Source organism: Mercurialis annua, linkage group LG1-X, assembly GCF_937616625.2.
Source record: "Mercurialis annua linkage group LG1-X, ddMerAnnu1.2, whole genome shotgun sequence".
NCBI classification, from domain to species: domain Eukaryota; kingdom Viridiplantae; phylum Streptophyta; class Magnoliopsida; order Malpighiales; family Euphorbiaceae; genus Mercurialis; species Mercurialis annua.
In genome coordinates, this window is record NC_065570.1 from 70,307,946 (window position 1) to 70,329,009 (window position 21,064).

General features: G+C 33.6%; 3 protein-coding genes and 1 long non-coding RNA gene across 4 annotated transcripts; 3 read left to right on the plus strand and 1 right to left on the minus strand.

Annotated features, from left to right (window-relative positions):
* The first annotated feature begins 6,079 nt into the window (after positions 1-6,079).
* Positions 6,080-9,176, plus strand: LOC126665465 (protein trichome berefringence-like 7). The gene is made up of 4 exons (XM_050358284.1): positions 6,080-6,165; positions 6,318-7,202; positions 7,538-7,696; positions 8,561-9,176. The coding sequence occupies exons 2-4, from the start codon at positions 6,385-6,387 to the stop codon at positions 8,838-8,840; spliced, it is 1,257 nt and encodes a 418-aa protein (XP_050214241.1). The 5' UTR covers positions 6,080-6,165; positions 6,318-6,384; the 3' UTR covers positions 8,841-9,176.
* An 838-nt stretch (positions 9,177-10,014) lies between these two features.
* LOC126664759 (protein TRACHEARY ELEMENT DIFFERENTIATION-RELATED 6) lies at positions 10,015-10,559 on the plus strand. The gene has a single exon (XM_050357302.2). It carries the CDS (start codon positions 10,080-10,082, stop codon positions 10,440-10,442), a length of 363 nt encoding a protein of 120 aa, XP_050213259.1. The 5' UTR covers positions 10,015-10,079; the 3' UTR covers positions 10,443-10,559.
* Positions 10,560-12,011: 1,452 nt separating this feature from the next.
* On the minus strand, positions 12,012-12,714 carry LOC126665027 (uncharacterized). Its single transcript, XR_008790349.1, has 2 exons — positions 12,447-12,714; positions 12,012-12,339 (listed from the first exon to the last, which is right to left on the minus strand). It is a non-coding gene; the product is annotated as an uncharacterized LOC126665027 (long non-coding RNA).
* A 3,159-nt stretch (positions 12,715-15,873) lies between these two features.
* On the plus strand, positions 15,874-17,351 carry LOC126679498 (stearoyl-[acyl-carrier-protein] 9-desaturase 6, chloroplastic). Its single transcript, XM_050374542.2, has 2 exons — positions 15,874-16,527; positions 16,695-17,351. Exons 1-2 carry the CDS (start codon positions 15,949-15,951, stop codon positions 17,259-17,261), a joined length of 1,146 nt encoding a protein of 381 aa, XP_050230499.1. The 5' UTR covers positions 15,874-15,948; the 3' UTR covers positions 17,262-17,351.
* The last annotated feature ends 3,713 nt before the right edge of the window (positions 17,352-21,064 follow it).

The window sequence follows — 21,064 nt, forward strand, 5'->3', positions numbered from 1 at the left end:
TTCTTCGGATCAACCTTGATCCCATCTTTCGACACCACGTGTCCTAGAAAGGTAACCTGATCCAACCAGAACTCACATTTTGAGAACTTAGCGTACAACTGATGCTCACGCAACGTCTGTAGTATAGTCCTCAAATGGTAAGCATGCTCCTCCTCACTCCGAGAATAGATCAAAATGTCATCAATGAAAACGATAACAAACTGATCCAAAAACGGCTTGAACACTCTGTTCATCATATCCATAAACGCTGCTGGTGCGTTCGTCAGACCAAAGGACATAACCAGAAACTCAAAATGTCCATAACGAGTCCGAAAAGCAGTCTTAGGTACATCTGCATCACGGATCCGAAGCTGATGATACCCAGACCTCAAATCAATCTTGGAAAAACACTTCGCACCCTGCAACTGGTCAAACAAATCATCGATGCGAGGAAGAGGATATCTGTTCTTGACAGTAACCTTGTTCAACTGTCTGTAGTCGATACAGAGTCGAAAGGAACCGTCTTTCTTCTTCACAAACAGAACTGGAGCACCCCACGGAGAAGTACTCGGTCTGATGAACCCGCTATCCAACAACTCTTGTAACTGGTCCTTCAACTCTTTCAGCTCTGCAGGAGCCATCCGATACGGCGGTATCGAAATCGGAGCTGTACCAGAAACCACATCAATGCAAAACTCAATATCACGATCAGGTGGTAATCCAGGCAATTCCTCTGGAAACACATCAGTGAACTCATTCACTATCGGTACACTATGCATATCACTACCACCAGCCTCCAAATCACGAACCACAGCAAGAAAACCCTGGCAACCCTTGCCTAACATCCGCTTCGCCTTGATGGCGGAAATCAGATTCTTAGGTGTCTCTGCCTTTTCTCCCTGAAAGGAAAAAGGTAGACCACCTGGAATCCTGAATTCGACTGACTTCTCTCGACAGTCAATAGAAGCATAATGGCGTGACAACCAGTCCATCCCCAAGATAACATCAAAAGAAAGAACGTCAAGAACAATCAAATCAGCACATAGTTCTCTACCCTGAATAACCACCGGACACGAAGGATAAACAACGTCCACTACTACACCTTCAGACATAGGTGTAGACACAGCTAGAGGTTCATTCAAAACAGATGGTGCTCTACCCAATTTCCCAGCAAAACAAGTAGAAACAAACGAATGGGTCGCACCCGCATCAAATAATACCAAAGCATCAGTAAAAGAAATCGGAATGGTACCTTGCACCACAGCATTTGATGCACGCGCATCCTGAGGAGTAAGTGCGAACACTCTGGCCTGACCCTGCGGCTGCTGCTGCGAACTCTGTCCAGTACCATAACCGTTGGAACCTCTACCGCCGTTACCACGGCCACCAAAACCTCTGCCACCAGAACCACGACCCCGCTGGCCACCAAAAGATGCTGCAGGTTGAGAGTACCCTACAGACTGTGTAAACGCAGGTCTCTGCTGCTGATAAGATGACTGCGCCACACTGGAGTTAGACATCTGCTGTCCAGATGTCGGACACTCCCTAGAAAAATGACCCGGCTGGCCACAAGTAAAACAACCTCCAGGAGCTAACTGACACTGACCATAGTGCCTGCGTCTGCAATTCTGGCAGAACGGAATGTTCGATCCACCACTGTACCCGCGTCCTGAACCACGGTTACTCCCACTGCTACTGGAACTGTACGGAGCACTCCTGGCACTATGCCTCCCTTTGTTGTGAGTCCGTCGACTCCCCCTGTTGGCCTGAGAAGAGCCACTGTAGTAGTTCCCACTACCATGCTGCACTGGGGCCTGCTGCCCCCCACTAGGAACGTCACTCTTTCCCTTCTGATTCTGGAAAGGGTCAGAGATCGTCCCAAACTGAACCATCGAATTTTCCATCCGCCGCGCACTATCCACTAACCGAGCAAACTCCATGTTCGTCCCTATCAGCAAAGGAAGAAACTCCGAGCCTAAACCCCTAACATAGCGGTCGTTCACTCGCTCTTGATCACCCTGTAGATCTGTAGCAAACCGCCCCAAACGTACAAACTCAGTAGTGTAGTCTGTCACTGATCTATCCCCCTTCTTCAAAGTGAGCAGCTTTTCTCTGAAACTCTCAGTAACAGAGAAGGGTAGATAGTAACCTCTGAACCTGGTCACAAAATCAGCCCAAGGCAAAGTATCCATAACTGGCCTGATGTTATCGCGATACCAATCCTTAGCTGGACCTTTCAGCGACATTTCCACAAGCATCACTGATTGACGATCAGACGCTTGAATCCTCTGACTGTTGTACTCAAATTCCTCCAAAAAGTCAAGAGCATCCCCAGTACCATCAAAAGAAGTCGGATTCAACTTCAAGTAGGTCATCACCAACTCTCTGTCTGTTGGAACATGACCGACACCAGCAATTCCACCAATACCAGCTACAGCACCAACCTGAGGTTGCTGTTGCTGCGCTAACTGACCCAGTATATTACACTGATTCTGCAGTAGAGCCTGATTGTTCTGCATCTCGACAACGCCAGCCAAGAAAGTAGTGAAGTCGAACGCTTGCAAATTTGGTGCTTGCTGCACCCCTGGTGCCTGCTGCACGTTCGGTGCCTGAACACCTGCTGCACCGCGCCCTCTAGCTCCACCTCTACCAGCACCAGCTCCTCTGCCTCTACCAGCACCTCTACCTCTGCCAGCACCTCCACCTCGACCACGTCCAGCATTTGCCTGAACTGGTGGTGCGTTCTGATCGACTTCCATGGAAATCGCATCATCAGCCACAGCTTCTTGCTCTGCCGCAGCACGAGCACGAGTACGAATAACATTGTCCATATCCTAAGATTGAACAACAAAAAGTTAAATAACAGATATTTCATACCCAAGTATGAACAAAACAAGCAACATAAAGGATTTCCCAAGAAATCAACAGCAATAAAATATTCACCCAAGTGAAATAGCATTAACAATTAAAAGCATCAAATCAACAAATAATGACTGACTCGACGCAATCCTATTGGTGTAGGCAGAATGTTTTAAAATCAAAAGATGACGTTTTTTAAAGACATGACAGAATCCTATATCCGCAGTAGTTCCTAAGACACAACCAAACTTAACAGAGTAAACACATAGCAAGCAATTGGCCTTGGTTTGAAACCAAAGCTCTGATACCAAGTTTGTCACGACCCAATTTCATGAATCGCGACCGGCGCTAGGGTATGGGTAATGTAGTACCGAAACCCGTAGCTAGCCTTTCATTTAATTCATAACACGTAAACCTGCAGAAAACCAATGCTCGGGGGCAACCGAGACTTCAGCCTAATCTAGCAATTATAATAATCAACAGTTAAAATAACATGCTTAATCAATTCTGGGTCTAAATAGGCATAACATAAATAATCCAAAAAAAATACATAACATGCTAGAGCAATATAACCAGTCAGACCAATCCGACAAAATAAATAATAATAACAAGGACGTCTAGTTACTACTGCGGTCTAAGAATAAAACAGTTTAACAATTTTATTAAAATAAAAGGAACCTCCGAGGAAAAGTAAATGCGGAGATCACCAGACTCTCTCAGATAATAACCCTGGGGAAAATTGGGAAAACAACGGGGTCAGATATACTGAGATGAGTTCATACCACTATCTACATTTATTAAGTGGAAAACCTTTAAAAACGTTTAAAACATTTAATAGCGATATTACGGATAATAGTTGGAACCCTAATCCACAATTCTAAATAATAATCATAATCCAATAGGTCTGGTCCCGAGAGCTGAGCTACACCGAGTTACCACTGACCACACTTATACCAGAGTCCCGAGAGCTGAGCTACACCGAGTTACTCTACCTGGTCCCGAGAGCTATGCTCACACCGAGTTACCACATTTCCATAAATACCTTACCCAGATCAATACCGGTGCGCACGCAGTCCTAATGATGCCCATTAGGTAGCACGTTCCAACTAAGAGCCATAATATAAAAACAGTTCGAAATATACGTACAGTATATATATTTAATATTAAAATAACAATTTACTTAATAAAGCGGTAAATAGTAAATATAAACTCACTGCTTGCTAATCCACGTGAAATACCGGCAAGCAACTAACTCTGGTTCGCCTCAGAAGCACGAACAGTAGATGAGTCTAGACAAATAAAATAATTATTAAAATCAGACCCTAACTCTAGAGAGTACTAGACACCACGTAAGACTAGCACAATTAACACGTAGTAAATAACAATCCAACGTAACACAAAAATAGTCAAAAGGTAATAAAGCCCAAGTAATATAAGTCTATTGAGTTCCCGCTTAAAATCCAATTTATAAATATTATTTAATAACTTTAAATAATAAATAATTTACAAATAGTGGGTTTGCCGAGTTACCAAATAACTACCAAGCTAACCTCACTTGTCGGATGACCCAAGTCTAATCCGACTCAAAACGTTTACCAAATATAAACCCGAGTTTATATTTATAAAACAATTTAACAAAATAATAATCCATTTTAAAAGCGGAACTCAATAACTTCAATTTCAAGTAACCCAAGTTACAACCCCTAAAACTTAATCATATAAGTCAAATAAAGTTCAGGGACTAATTTGTACTTTAACCAATTAGGGACCAAATTGTAGTTTTGCCAATTAGGGACTAAATTGCACTTTTGCCAATTTGATTTCCAAAAATCAAATTAATTACTTTAATTTTATAATTAAAACCAACAATAAAGTTATTAGCCGACAATCCACTTAATTAAGTTATAAAATAAGTTTAGGGGCTAAATTATAATTTAGCCAACTTTTGACAAAACGACATTTGAAAACAAATATAATTACCCGAGTAATTATATTAACTTAATTTATAAATATCTATCATTTCCACTATTTAATTTATATTCAAAACAAAACCCAAGTTATTAGTTAAAGTTAAACTTAAAGGATTGATTTTATTTAAGCAAAATAACTTGGTGGCTAAAGTGGCTATTAAACCTCATCTTCCTTATTCAAAAACACAGCAGCCCGCCTAACCCCATTCATGCCCCTAACTTCAAGTTTCTGAACTTGAAATCTCAAACCGAAACATCTAAACCTTAAGAACTAATTTCATCACAAATCTAAGGCATGAAATCAAACCAAAAACTCAACTTAAGCACTCCCCAAAACTCAAAAACGTTGACAGTAACCAAACACATAATCGGCCAAAATCAAACAAACAAGACGATGGTGAAATTCGTTCCAAAGGCTTTAACTACTAACCCCTAATCATATCCAATGTATTTGTAATCATAAACTCAACAAAAACAAATCCAAATCTCACACAGGAATCGGCAGCAATCAAAAAGAAATAAGAACAGCTTGAACAAAACAGAAAACGGAAATCGTGCGGCGATTGAAACGAGATCGACGGCGTACCGTTCAGCGAAAATGAGGTAGGGAAACGTAGATACGTGAGTCTAGATCGTCTGGAATCGAACGGAATCAATTTCGATCTAGAAACGAAAGAGAACGAATCAGAAAACCGAAAGACGTTTCAAGAGCAAACTGAATTCAAGTGAATCAAGGGTACTTACTGAACAGCGATCTTTGGTGGATGATATCGGCTTCGTTTCTCAGCGAAAGAACAAACCAAAAACGTCAAGGGCTACCTTGCAGCGTGATCTAGGGTTTTTGTGAAGAAATCGACTTTAAATAACGAAGGGAAGTGAGCCGAAAATGTGATCGAACAGGGCCGGATGGAAGGGTCAAGGGTCTGCTGCCATTCCCGAACGGAAAGGCCAAAATTTGGCCTGATCCCGTTCGGGAAAGGCCTGGTCCCGAACGGGACCAGTGCAAATTTTGCACAGTCCCGTACGGGACAGGCCCAGTCCCGTACGGGACCTTACGGGATTTCATCAGGTCTCGTAAGAGACCTGGTTTATCCCTTGGTTCAACCATTTGGTTGAACCAAGACCCAAAGGAGAATATATATTTTTTTTTAAAACCGAACCGAGGATGAATCGAACCACAATAAATTTACGAAACTTCAAATACCCCACAAAATACATCCGGAACCACGTCGGAAATAAAAAAAATAAATTTAAAAATTTACGGGATATTACAGTAATATTAAAAAGCTGCAACTGCAAGCAAGCAGTACCCATCTTGCTAACTTTTGCTTTCTTGCAATACCCACTTCAAAAAACTGTAAGTTCTTTCTTTTCAACTATTTAATCCTGTAAAACACTCTATCTTTGTATTTTTTTTACTTTTTCACTTATTGGTGGTTGTTTTGATTCTGTTTTTATGATCTCATTGTGCTTAAATAGGACCATTGATTTTGATTTTCACTTCTACAGGTCATCTTTGATCAGTCAGTTTTGACTTTTATGGTTCATCTATGGTGATTGGTGAAATAAAGAAAAAATGATTGAGATTATTGATGGTTTTATGCAAAATTCATTTAGCCATTTAAAGCCATTTTACACCAAGATTTTCATTTTTATCAAGAGATTAATAAAAGGGCATTGTAAATTATGGAGCTTTCAATCATTCAATGGAGTTTTTGCAGTTGGTTCATTATTTCTGTCATTCCTTGTAGCCATGGCATGTGCTTATTTATTTTTGTTCCCAAGATTTCAGCTTCATGATTTTGAGGTTTCTAAGTCCGGTAATGGATCTGTTAATGAGTGTAACGTTTTTAGAGGAAGCTGGATCCGAGATGAAACTTACCCTCTTTATAATGCTTCACAATGTCCTTTTGTGGAGCAAGGATTTAATTGCTTGGCTAATGGCAGAATAGATAGAGGTTATACAAAATGGAGATGGAAGCCTAAGGATTGTGACATCCCAAGATTTCATGTGCAGCAAACTCTTGAAAAATTGCGTGGGAAACGGATTGTTTTTGTTGGCGATTCATTGAGTAGAACGCAATGGGAGTCTTTGATATGTATGCTCATGACTGGTGTAGAAGATAAAAGGAGTGTTTATGAAGTTAATGGGAATAAGATCACTAAGCAAATTAGGTTTTTAGGTGTAAACTTTAGTTCTTTTGATTTAAGAATTGATTTTTATAGATCAGTTTTTTTAGTTCAGCCTGGTCCGAGGCCTAGGCATGCTCCTAAGAGGGTTAAATCAACTCTCAAGCTTGACAAGTTGGATGATATTAGCAACGAGTGGATTGATTCAGATGTTCTAATATTCAATTCAGGGCATTGGTGGACACCAAGTAAACTTTTTGAGATGTAAGTTATATGCCTCCCTTTGAACTGATTTTCGCTACTATATTTGTTTCTTTAAGACCTATAAATAATTAATATATATGTTATGTAGTGCGGAAACAGAAATATAGCAGAAAGTATACAAAGTGATAAGTTTTACAAGATTATAAATATAGAGTTTTGGAGTTTCATAACCGCTTGCAGAAATAGAAACAAAACATCGAAATGTAGGGTTCGGAAAGTTTCCGTGCAACATAGTCTATATGTGAGACCTTTAGAATCATTAGTCTATGTGTTGCATTTGACAACCGAGTTTTTTTGATAAATTTGAAGTGTTACTAATATCTTTTCTCAGACAGGGGTTGTTATTTTCAGATTGGTGGTTCGCTGAAGCTTGGATTGCCTACGACAGCTGCCTTCAGAACATCGTTAAGCACTTGGGCATCCTGGGCTGAGAATTTCATCAATGCAAACAGAACAAAAGTCTTCTTTCGTACTTTTGAATCTTCCCATTGGAGGTGTGCAATCTTTCATTCAATTGGCTTCCATATATTTGATTCCTTGTTCTTTATCATGGTAAATTGTCAATGGTCTGAATAAATCAAATTTATTGTTTTTTTGCTGACATTGCTAGTAGTTTTACTGCACTTAATGGCCCCATCATTTTCTCTTGTTCTACAATCTAACAAATATAAGGTTTTTCGGATTCTCATAGTCATAGCCAACTGAACAAACATAGGCTTGGGTAGTCTACTTTGAGAATGACTTGTCAAAGATTTTATTCACCTATGGCCTCAAAGTTGAGGACGTGACACCTCTGTTTTCTGTTTCAATTGATCTTGCATTTGGCACTGTTTACATGTTCATCAATGATCTTTATTTGAGTATAACCTGCAAAACAATAAAAATGACAGGGGTCCAGGCTTTTGCCTGGAAAATCGCTCTGATGTTTTTTTAATGGAAATCACTTTGATGCTTAAGTTAGTGTATATTTGAACCTTGCTTGATTTCTTCTGTTTCTTGAATATTTATAGGCAGTGTAAAGCAGTTTTTCAGCCCATCTTACATGTCTAATACTAAATATGCACTAATGAATCATTAGCAGTTAGTAGCCTGAATTCTAAAATAGTGGAAACAACTCCTTTGATGTAGAGTTTATGCTGACGAGTTAATGGAGATGAGTACTTCCAATCTCCATTATTTTCTTAGGGTAAGAAGTATTGCAGATTGGTAACAGAAGTTTGCTTTTTCCTGGAATATTTTACCTCATATAGTAACTGTCATCAAAGCTCAACGGGAATATCCTTATTCATGACTTACGTGTGACTTAGCATTGTGTGAATATATGCAAAAGTAGACTGATGGTATTCATTTTTTGCCAGTGGCCGGAACCGTCTTTCTTGTAAAGTGACAAGGCGGCCTTCGTCAAAAGCAGGAGGGAAGGACCGTAGCCCAGTTTCAGACATAATACTCAAAGAAGTTGATAAAATGTCACTTCCTGTTACAGTTCTACATGTGACGCCTATGGGAGCATTCAGGAGCGATGCACACGTCGGTGCATGGAGCGACAATCCACTGGTGCCTGATTGTAGCCACTTTTGTCTACCCGGAGTACCTGATATGTGGAATGAAATTCTATTGTCATATCTGATGTCCGAATAATAATTCTTTTCGGCTCTATCTTCCGTGCTCAAGTGAATCCTGCTGGAATTGTGGGAGCTTCTATCCGTCTAACTTCAGCTTACTCGAAATCGTAAGGGACATAAAGTTCAAGAAAAGTTGCCAATAAGCAATTCATGAAATCTTTAAAATACTTTGTATCTTGTTAGTCATTTTTTTAGGCGTAATTGATGATCGTGTTCTGTTTGAAATGTTTGTAATGGTGATAGAGTCTGATACATTCTTGAAATTGATTTTTTTTTTTGAAAAGCAAATTTTCAATGTAAATTTCTGTATTGAGAACACATGTGAAATCTGTGTGATGACACTTTCTCCACAGTTGGACGGATGACGCACACCTTTGAATTTCATATAAGGTTCTTATGATTTAGGGCGTGGAGCAATTAGGCTCCTCTATGAATTTATGATCTTAATTAAACTTCTAAAATTCTGAAAAGATTTCTAGAATTTTATTTAAAATAAATAAATTTTAAACTGTAAAAATCTATAAGACGTTAATATTTTATTTGAGAATTAAATGATATATGGTCATAATGTGAAAAAAATTAAAAATATATTTAATTTATGTAAATAAAGTATGGAGTAACCTATTTTGAGACTCCTAAAGTATATATTTTTGTTTAAAAAGCCCCTCAACTTCAATTAGCTCTTTCTGCCCCTTGTTCTTTCATTTTTCGTATTTATAGGCCTTTCGATGGATGTCCGTCAAACGCGTATAACTTTTTTTAACGGACATCCATCGAAGCACTTATAAATACGAAAAATTAAAGGATATGGACCAACCAGAGCTAATTTAAAGTTGAGGGACTTTAAAACTAAAAACCGTATATTTTAGGGGCCTTAAAATAGATTAATCCTAATAATTTTTACATTCGTCCTGTGACTCGTTATGTTAGGTCAAATCTTCGGGGAAAAAAATTATTTGCCGTTTAAATAAGTCTAATTTTTCTTTTATAAACATTATTACAAAGCCATATAATTTGAAGTTGTCCGCCAATTCTGCAACTATAAATCCTTGAAGTTGGGGTTTAGAAAGCAGCAAAGCTTGAGAAGCAAAAACAAAGAAGTGTTTTCCAATGCAAACAATAAAATCTTAGAATGAGAGTCAAGTCACTTCAAAATAATCCATAGCCTCACACTACAAATACTCATCTCCCCTAACACATTCCAATCATCTTCTCCATAGATATCTACCTTATAATATCAACTAATATTCCTCTCATGGCTTCTTCAAACAATTTTGACATCCCCCATTCACCACCACCAAGCAATGACAGCACCACCGTGATAGTGGTTGTGTTTGTCTCACTGGGAGGTGTTCTATTTTTTGCATTTCTTGCATTTGCACTATGCTGCTTCATCAAGAAAAGAAACAAGAAACTTCAAGAAACTGATCTGATTCGTGTTGATGAACACTTGAAGGTTAAAGAAGCTATAGTGGATGGACCTCGTGGTCCCAAATCTGTAGTTCTGGAGATTGAAGATGATCTTCATGTTGATGAAGTTATTAAGAAACAAGAAGAAGAAAACATGAAGTTTGGTCATGGTCAAAATAAATCTTTGGAAATTGAAAGCAAGGCTTAATGTTTATTAATTAGCACTAAATAATTGTTCATCATTTGTTACTTAATTTATTCCTTTACATGTCCATGTTAAACAATTGAGCATTAATAAACTTTCTATGGAACTTTGTATGACTAATGCACTATATACACCCCCTAATTAAGGTTGTCTTTTTCTTGTCTTTTCTTTTTCAATTATAGTTGCATTTATCAATGACCAGTGACTACCATAATTATAGGATATCTAACATTTTTATTTTTCAAATTTTACATATTACAATAATTTTTTTATGCAAAATATACTAGCAAAATACAAGATGAATTGGAGTAATATATAATTATACTGTATTTTATATAATTAGGGAGAGAAGGTTTAAATTTGAAATATTTAAAATAGTGAGATTTAAATATAATAAAATTGCTTTAATAACAATAGTACATTACATTAAAATTATTAATATAAAATATTTGTCTTATAAATCTTTCACTGTCTATTAAATTATGAAATATTTCTCAATCACAAGTCAATATATTCCTTCATATATGAAAAATAAATGATTCATTCGAAAGATATACTCCCTCCGTTCTTTTTTAGTTGTCCATTTAGCCAATATTACACATACCAAGATAGTGCTTCTTTTGTCTTAATTTATAAAGAAAAATACTAATATATCCATATTAGTTAATAAATGCCTTTTAAATTAAAACATAGAGTCATTTATTAGGGATGGGTAAACTTGGAAGGTAAGTAGCTAATATCACATGGGATTTCTAAATGGACAACTATTTGTAGACAAATAAAATTTGCTAAATGGACAATTAAAAAAAAAAGAGTTTTTCAAAAATACCCATACTGTGTATAAATATTTTGAAAAATACGGTTTGACCAGTTTGGGTTGATTTTTACGGTTTGACTTTTAAAAGTTGCGAAATTACACTTTTTGAGTTGAAAAATACGATTTTTTTATTTTCAAAAATCAGTAAGTTTACTATTGGTTTACTAATAGTTTACTAACGGTTTACAAACAAATAGTTTACTAAGGGTTTACTAACAGTTAACTAACGGTTTTTATTTATAAAAAAAGGATAAATCTACTATCGGTTTACTAACAAATTTTTTTTTTATCAATTTACTAATTGTGTACTAACAGTTTACCTAAAAATCAAATTTACTATTAATTTTATTTTTTAACCGTATAGTTAATTCATTAATTGTTTACTATCAGTTTACTAAAAAATAAGTTAATTTACCATCCGTTTACTAACAGTTTACTAATTTTACTAAAAATTATAGCTAATTTATTAAATATAAAGTATAATTATATTTACTAAATGTTTACTATCTGTTTACTAAAAGATAAGTTAATTTACTAACCGTTTACTATCGTTTTACTAAAAAAATAGTTAATTTATTAAATATAAAGTATAATTAATTTATTAAATGTAAAATATAGTTAATTTATTAAATATAAAATATAGTTAATTTATTAACCGTTTACTAACAATTTACTATTAGTTTACTAAAAGATAAATTAATTTACTAACTGTTTATTAACAGTTTGCTATCGTTTTATTGAAAAATGACATCATCCACATGAGTGTATGAATCTTTCTTTAACAAATTAGAAGAATTAGGTTCCAATAGCAATAAGATAAGGAATTTAAAGTTCTTTAGCTAACTGATAATGAAGATTGTGAGTTTTGGCATAAATATAATCAATTTAATTTCTTCTAATCAAATTTCTTACACAATTTCCCCATAAAACCTAACCCACCTCTTTGGTTTAATTCCACCTACAATTTTTCGATTCAGGCTATAGAGATAGGATTCAATGATTCCATGAATTTCTTATGATGATCTTGGTCGACTCTGTATCGCCAATCCGATTTCCTTCAATTTCTTCCAAATTCATCGGTTGCTTCATATATTCGAACAAAGAAAGGAAGAAATTAAGAAAAAAAGATCAAAATCTTAAGAAAAACGTCAAAGTACAAGGCAATAAAGTAGAGTAAAGAAAAAAAGTACAAAAATGTAACAGGTCACTGATCTTGAAACGAGCTGCTTTTTTGGGTAACCACCGGCGAGCCGAGATGAGAAAGTGAAGAAAGGCGCTGGAGGGAGATTAGAAAAAAATTAGATGATTTGAAGAAACCGTATTAATAAAGTTAATTAGCAGTAATATTGTAGGAAAAATAAATTAATTTTGAAAGAAGATTAAAGCTTACGGTATAATTGAGGGAGGAATGACTGGGCGGTATATCTGAGAATAAGTAAAGCTTTATAAGTGCTGGGCCTAATTTCCTCTAAAAAACGGAGGGAGTTGTTCTTAATCGAGACTCGAACAGTTATCGAGAACCCAATTTTATTTTTTTTAGAGGAAATTACACCATTTACCAAAAAAAATGAAAATAATTACAAAAGTATATGTTGACTTTTTTCATTTACAAAAATATTAATAATATTTACAGAAGTACAAAAAAATAAAAAATAATATCAAACATACGGTGTATACTGTGGGTATAATGTTAGTATACTAATAAACTAACATTATATCAACATTGTACCAAAATTATATCAACATTATACATACTGAGATTTTAGTAATATTAAATAAAAATTTATCAAAATTACATCAAATCGTATACTGAAAATTAAATTAATAATATACCAAAATTATACCATCAGTATACCAAAAGTATACAAATTTTCTAGTTCATTACCAACTATAGTGAAAAATACACATAAAAAAAATACATGTTATCAATTAGAAAATATATATAAAAATTTATAATCAATATACCAAAAATATACTGAAATTATACCAATAATAAACCAAATATTATTTTTAAATTATCTGATTTATAGATTTAATATTCCAAAATTATACCATAATTATACCGACATTATACAAATCGTACTTTTGTAATTAATTTTCATTTTTTGATACTTTTGTAATTAATTTTAAATCAGTCGTATTTTTTTAAATAAAAAAAGTTTACAGGTACTTTTGTAAATATTTTTAAAATTTTAGGTACTTTTGTCATCGTCCCTTTTTTTTAATCACAAGAAGACGTCTCACTTTGTCTTGTATATTCATTAACGACCTTCTATCACAGACATTCTGATATATTAAATAATCAATTCATTCAATATGTTTCTAACCCAACCATAGCGGTAACCATATTGATTATAAAGTAAACTCATCATAATTTTAATAGCAATATTAACTAATGAAGTTTATAAATTTAATATTAAAAGTAAATTTATAGGCTTCTAAGAGTCATTTTGTGCTATAAATTTAAAATGTAATAAAATATTGTGTACAACCACTTACTTATTTGATAAAATATCATAAGTGATAATTAAAATTTTAATTAAAATTTACTTTTATTTAAATTAAATAAGTTCGTTAATTAGTTAGTAATCTTTTGTTTTTTTTAAATGAATTACGATTTTATTAAATCAAATTTAACTCATTTATATATGTGAAAAATATAATGAGTAATGCTATATAATGTTTTTTTTAATCCATCTGACGTGATAATAAAAAAATAGATGAATTAAAAATTAGACTTTGAGATCTATAATTTTGAAAAAAAAATTGGACGAATGAAATACTATTACGTAAGAGGATGATAAAATGTGGATCATAAAGCATCTTTCAAAGTATAATAACTACTCTTGAAAATCTGAGATGAAGATGAAACGAGTGTTTTGTGTTAAATTTATAACCAGTCATTATTACTAATTGAACAAAGGATCAATTCACCCCTTTAATTTGATATGAAATATCAAAAGAAGTTATTTTAAACGGTTTTGGATCAAACAGACCCACAATTGGATAAAATTGAAGAGATCACATCCTTCCTCAGAAAGTGTAACACACTCTCTGGTTTTAAAGGACAAAAAATTCAAAATAGTACTCAATATTATTTTTAGTTTCTGATTTAATGCTTAATAATTTTTAATTTTAATTTTACCCATTATATTTTAAAACTTCAAAAATCAATTTATTTTTTAAACTAAATTTGAAGGACCAAATTTTTTTTTCTTCTTCCCTCTTCCACATCCCTTCCACCATATTTTCCATTTTTTCCCTTCTTTTTTTTCCTTTCATTGGATTCCTCCGCCGTCGCCAATATCCCTCCATTTTCAACAACGGACGCTCCCCTCGTCTCTGTTCTCGTCTGAGAACAAACCTACCGTTCTCGTTTGAGAACAGTGGCCGGTGGTGGCCGGTTTCTGGCGGAGTCAGTGGCAACGGTTTTCAGTTGATTAATTTTAGATATTTAACTAGAATAATTAGATTTAATTAAAATTCTAATTATATCAAATTAGCATTAAATTAGGATTAATCAGAATTTTTTTTAATTAGGTGATCCACTCTCTTTTTTGTGTCAGAATGGTGAATTTGAGCCGGTTTTGTTAAGTTACAAGTTGAATTGATCCGGTTTTATTAATTTGCTGGTTAGTTTAATCCAAAAATTTTCAAAATGATTTATTCGATTTTTCGTGTTAAGTTGAGAGGGTGAATTGATCCTTTGTTCATTATTGACTCCATCAATAGCGACATTATTTCTAGAACTTTTTTTTGTCGATGTTACCAAAGAAAAAGAATGTGCTGTCAAGTCAACACAACTAAACATCTTAAGTCCTCAACTGATTTAATTATTCAACTCTTCAATTTCTGCTCATCTTTTTCTGCTTAATTCATTTCCAATACCCACAGTTTGTGTTTAGCTAGTTCGAACAAACCACTGCCACCCCTTGTTTTCTCATCTTTGCCAAAGACCATTCTGACCCTTGCTTAATCTTTTCTCCCATTCCCAATTTCAAATCACAATTCACTAAATGCTACTCCCTAAAATAACTAGAGATGAGTAGACAGTTTATTAAATTGAATTAATTGGTTTGATCGATCTGTTTCAATTAAATTTGATTATTTATTTTATGAATTCGATTAGTTTGCTTCCTCAATAATTTTTTTTAGCTTGGTTGAGGTTATGAAAGTTCAAAACTTAATGTCAATTTTTACTATTTTCTTTATGTATTTTATATGTTTAATCTAATTAATCGACTAACTCAGTTAGTTCGATTTCATATTTTTAAAATTTTAGTTAGTTAAGTTGATTTAATTTCGGTTTAAAATTGGTATCATTTCAGTCAGAAAAATAACATAATTTAATTTTGGAAAAATAGACCGGTTATTATCCGCTAACTCAAATGATAAATAAACCGCCAAAGTTGTTCATGATAAAATGTTCTAGTAATAGTTTGTCATAATTAACTTTTTATTTAAATGAGTTGATAATTTATTTATAATTTGCAGCCAACAGAATTCAATAATCCAAATTGTAAATTCCATCAATTCCAGATGGCATTTCCGGGATTTCGCTCACCAAAAAGTAAAAAATATTTTAGAAAAAGACAGTTAATTCAGCACTATAAATTACTAGCCACATAATACATCAATTACACTCCACTTGTACTACAAAGTACAAACTCACCAAAACAGTGCCACTACAACATGCAAGCCTCTCACTGCCTCACCAACCACCACCACAGCTTCAAATGGGCCCACTCCGATCACCACCACAACCGCCGTCAAAAACCCATTGCCGCCGTGGCTGCACCAATAAAACCTAAGAAAAAGACCCATTCAATGCCCCAAGAAAAAATAGAAATATTCAAGTCACTAGAGAATTGGGCTACACAAAATGTGCTACCACTACTTAAACCAGTAGAAAAATGCTGGCAACCCCAAAACTTTCTGCCGGACCCCACATTACCGTTTGATGATTTCACTGATCAGGTGAGGGCCCTACGTGATCGGACGGCTGAGCTTCCCGATGAGTATTTTATAGTGCTGGCTGGTGATATGATCACTGAGGATGCATTGCCTACTTATCAGACTATGATTAATACACTGGACGGTGTTAGAGATGAGACTGGGGTTAGTGATAGCCCATGGGCCTTGTGGACTCGGGCTTGGACTGCTGAGGAAAATCGGCATGGTGATTTACTTAGGAGCTATTTGTATTTGTCGGGTCGGGTTGATATGCTCCTTATTGAGAAAACTGTTCAATACTTGATTGGAGCTGGCATGGTTAGTTTTTTTCTTTTTCTTTTCATTAAAACAAATATGCTTTTAATATTTTAACTATCTGAAATTTTATTTTAAACAGTTTCAGTTTATTTACAGCAATTTTTTTATCCAAAGAATATTTTTTAACAGCTCTCAAAATATTTAATAGTAGTGTCAAACATGTGTAGGACCCTGGAACAGAAAACAACCCCTACTTGGGCTTTGTATACACATCTTTTCAAGAGCGAGCCACATTTGTGTCACACGGCAATACGGCGCGTTTAGCTAAAGAGGGCGGCGATCCAGTACTAGCGCGCATCTGTGGAACCATAGCATCAGACGAGAAGCGTCACGAGAATGCTTATTCTGCGATCGTTGATAAGCTACTTGAAGTGGATCCCACAGGCGCAATGTTAGCCATAGCTGATATGATGCGCAAGAAAATCACAATGCCGGCCCACCTGATGTATGATGGGAAGGACCCACATCTGTTTCAACATTTCTCAGCCGTTGCTCAGAGGATGGGAGTGTACACAGCTGATGATTATGCGGATATTTTGGAGTTTTTGATCGGACGGTGGAGATTGGAGAAGCTTGAAGGAATGACGGATGAGGGAAGACGTGCACAGGAGTTTGTTTGTGGGTTAGGGCCTAGGATCAGAAGGCTTCAGGAGCGAGCCGATGGGAAGGCTAAGAAGATGAAGCCGCTTAGTGCTAAGTTTAGCTGGATTTTCAACAGGGAGGTTCAACTGTAAAATTAATGGGTTCACACTTTTTTTTCTTTGTTCATTTAATTTTCTATTAATATCAGAATTAAAAGGGAAAGATGGGCTTCTTTTTCTTTTATTTTAATTATCAATTGGTTCGATTAAAACCAACTGATTTAATTAAAACTAAAATAATTATATTTAACTAAAATTATCCTAATTTAATTAATTAACATTTTTAAATTTTCTAAATATAAAATCAAATTGAGCTAATTGTATTTCAAAAATATCTCAGATAATACATTATCTCTCTTGCACAAACTTTTTCTTGGTACAAGAGAAGAGACAATGGCTAAAATAATATTATCAACATTTTTATTAAAAAGAACACCATCTAAATAATAACTAATTTAATTAAGAGTCTATTTTTCCCAACTCATCTCTAACAATTCCACCAGCCCTAGAAAAACCTGTCGTCGGATCATACGCACCATCTTACACAAACTTTTCATCACAACATATTCACTAGCAGAGGCGGATCCACTATTTGTATGGTGGGACCCATGAACCCCACCCTTTTCTTTAAAATAAATTTTATATAGGTATTTAAGTGAAATAAGAGGATATAAAACAAAATTCTGATTAAGGCAGAGTTATGGTACCTATGTGTTAAAAATTATAATTGCAATCTGACAATAAAAAAAGGAAATAATAATGCAAAAATGTCTATTATTATTAAATTTAACATTGAAAGCTTTTATTAAAAAAAAAACATTGAAAGCTTACAAATTCTTTTCAAAAAACTTACAAATTAAATTTTAATTAATTTTATTCATAAATTTAATAAATTGCTTATATTTTTTGTTTATAAATGTTTATTAAATTTTCATAAAACATAACATAAAAAAATGTATATTAATTTTAAAAGTTTATATCTATTTAATTATTTATTTAGTTATTAATAACCTTATTTATGTATATATTTTTATTCGATAAATTATGTTGGAATATTGTATAAGCAAGATTCGCCAACAATTTTTTTTCCCAATAATTTGACTCAAATATGAAATTGTAAATAGATAAAAAAAATTGTTATATTGTGTAGCTAAAATTTATATATTTTGTAATTTAAATTTTTATTATTTAAATGGACTCCACCATATTAAATTTCTGGATCCGCCACTGTTCACTAGAAAATAAAAATGTTCAACCACAGTTCAAATGATATAAAAACTCAGGTTACATTATGCTAAAATTATAATATATTTTTTTATAAACATTAAAAATTCCTCTTCTCTAATGATAAGAAAATGTTCAACGGCAGGAGACAATGGAAATCAATTAGAACCACTTGAACAAAATAACACATAAGTTGTTGAATTATTTTTTTAGAAAAACAAAACTAAGCCTTAAAATGGATTTTGTTGAAATAATTCATACAATATGGAGTCGTGAATTATGTCGTTTTCTTTAAGATGTTTTATTTACGGCTCTACTTCTCTGGTGCAAGAAGTCTAACAAACACGTTGTCCCCATGATAAAACAGCCGAACTCCAACAAACATTACATTGCACTAATTGCTCTGTAGCACTTTTTCATGTTATTTCTCAAGAACTCGGTATATTATTTGTATGAAAAAGATAAAGCGGCTATAGAATTTCCATGAAACATATTAAATAATAATGTATTATACTAAAATGCAATAAAACATTAACAATAGTGTGTGAAGCAAACCAGCCAGCCGACTGGATAAACAGTTAGCGCGTATGTGGTATATATTTTTAAGAATTTATCTTCTCTTTCGCTCACAAAACTGAAGACTCCACAGAACTCAAATTCTTGTGAACAAGTCCAATTGGGTCTAGGGTCGGTCAGGGGGAGTTGTTTATTAAAGAGTAGTAGTTGAGTGGGAACTTTCATTAATAACCATATATTGTTCTACCAACACATTTACACCACTTCCTTTAATCTTCAACAAAATATTTCTTTAATCATTTGCAAGTAATACTATAATGTGGGTTTTATTTTATGTTATGGCATGGATTATGATGATAATCATGATTTGGATATGCAAACGGAGGAACCCACAATGTACTGCTTCAATCATTCGACAAACTATTCAGTTCTTCATTCCAATCATATCTTTAGACATTCTTGCTTTTGCCAAGGACATAATTTAGAGGTAGTATTTGTTTGATTTGTTTCAGACAATTTCCATTCATTCTGCTTAATTTCAAATAAAGTTTGGTTGTTAATTTGCCATATATATATATATATTAGGATTAATTGTTAAGGACTTTGATTTCGACCAATGGGGTTTGGTTCAAGTGGTAAGTGGTTTGATATCGCTTAAATAAGGTCTCGAGTTCGAGTTTTGTGAATACAGAAAATTCCCAATGGTAGACTACCCACCATTCCAGGTGCGCAACGCGGGTCGGGTCCAGATTAGTCAGGGGTAAACCTTGAAAATCGGATGGGTTTATCCAAAAAAAAGGACTTTGATTTTGACCTGTAAAATTCTGGTTATTTTACGGACAATTTTTGAATAGAAAATAAGGCTAAAAAAACTTTAATTTTTTTAAAGGCAGAAGGTACAAAAAAATCCTCGACTTTTTTTCAAAAGTACAAATCAGGCCTTTTATTTTTATGGGGCACAGTTAAGCCCTCGTGTTTTTAAAATTGAACAATTAAACCCTTGTTGTTTTAAAATTGAACAAATAAACCCTTTTAGTTTACTTTTGGGACACTTACCCCCTCAAATTTTCGGTAAATATTTTAAACATTAAAATTATTTTTGAATTTTTTTCCTATATGATTATGAAAGACATGTCAGCCATTAATGAGTGTTTCCAATGATGCTGGATGAAAGATGTTATTTGTTCTTTTTGAAAACAAAAAGGGCTTAATTATACCTCAAAAAAGTAAAAGGCTGATTTGTACTTTTATGAAAACTACAAGGGTTTTTTTGTACCTTCTGCCTTTTTTAAAAGAACAAATAATAATTTTATTTATTTCTTTACCACTTACCCTCTCAATATTTTCAAACGATGCAAAAAAACTCTTTAAAGTTTTCAAAAGAGTATATAAATCTTTTTAGTTTATTTCTTAGCCACTTGAAAAATGTATAAATACAGTGCTTTTGAGCCACATAATTGAATGAACAAAAGTAACTCCCAGAGGATCTTAGTTGATTTTTACTTTGCAACATTCTCATTATAATGTTAATTTAGATCCAAATTTAATATATAAAACTATAATTTTTTAAAATATAGAAAGTCAATTAAATAGGATTTTCTATGTCAATATTTCTGCAAAATAAGCAACGAGTTAATCCGATTTCTGAATTTATTACTCGGGATCAAGCAATTTACTCTCAACTATTTTAATCAATTAAGTATAATATTTTTTATTATTAAGTTAATAAAGGACAATACTATTTATATTTAGGTCAATCAAAAATTTAACTGGATTATTTAATCTCTGAACTTATTTATATTGTATACTCTTTATCGTTAGTTGATTTACAAATAGAATATATTAATTTTAATTGATCAAACAAATAAAAATGAATTATTTGATTCCAAGTTATAAATTTAGACATAAAATTGAAGATTAATTTTTTTTAATAGTTAGGAAGAGGGGAGCACTACATTTACTTGAATTAAATCAATCTGAAATACTATATAAGTTTTCTCTATTGACTAAAGAGCCACTCATCTTTTAGACCATTTTCAATTTCACCTGACGTTTATAATTTCGTTAATTGCACCTATATCTATACTTTTGAATTTCAATTCCACCTCAAGTATTAAATTGATTTTTTATCCATTCAAAAAAAATTTAAACAAGTC

Excerpts from the sequence above, each read along its gene's own strand:
- LOC126664759 (XM_050357302.2), top strand. The coding sequence starts at position 10,080 with ATGGCTTCTTCAAACAATTTTGACATCCCCCATTCACCACCACCAAGC.
- LOC126679498 (XM_050374542.2), top strand. The coding sequence starts at position 15,949 with ATGCAAGCCTCTCACTGCCTCACCAACCACCACCACAGCTTCAAATGG. Across the intron at positions 16,528-16,694 it reads ACTTGATTGGAGCTGGCATG|GACCCTGGAACAGAAAACAA; the intron begins GTTAGTTTTTTT and ends AAACATGTGTAG.
- LOC126665465 (XM_050358284.1), top strand. The coding sequence starts at position 6,385 with ATGATTGAGATTATTGATGGTTTTATGCAAAATTCATTTAGCCATTTA. Across the intron at positions 7,203-7,537 it reads CCAAGTAAACTTTTTGAGAT|GGGTTGTTATTTTCAGATTG; the intron begins GTAAGTTATATG and ends TTTCTCAGACAG. Across the intron at positions 7,697-8,560 it reads TTTGAATCTTCCCATTGGAG|TGGCCGGAACCGTCTTTCTT; the intron begins GTGTGCAATCTT and ends ATTTTTTGCCAG.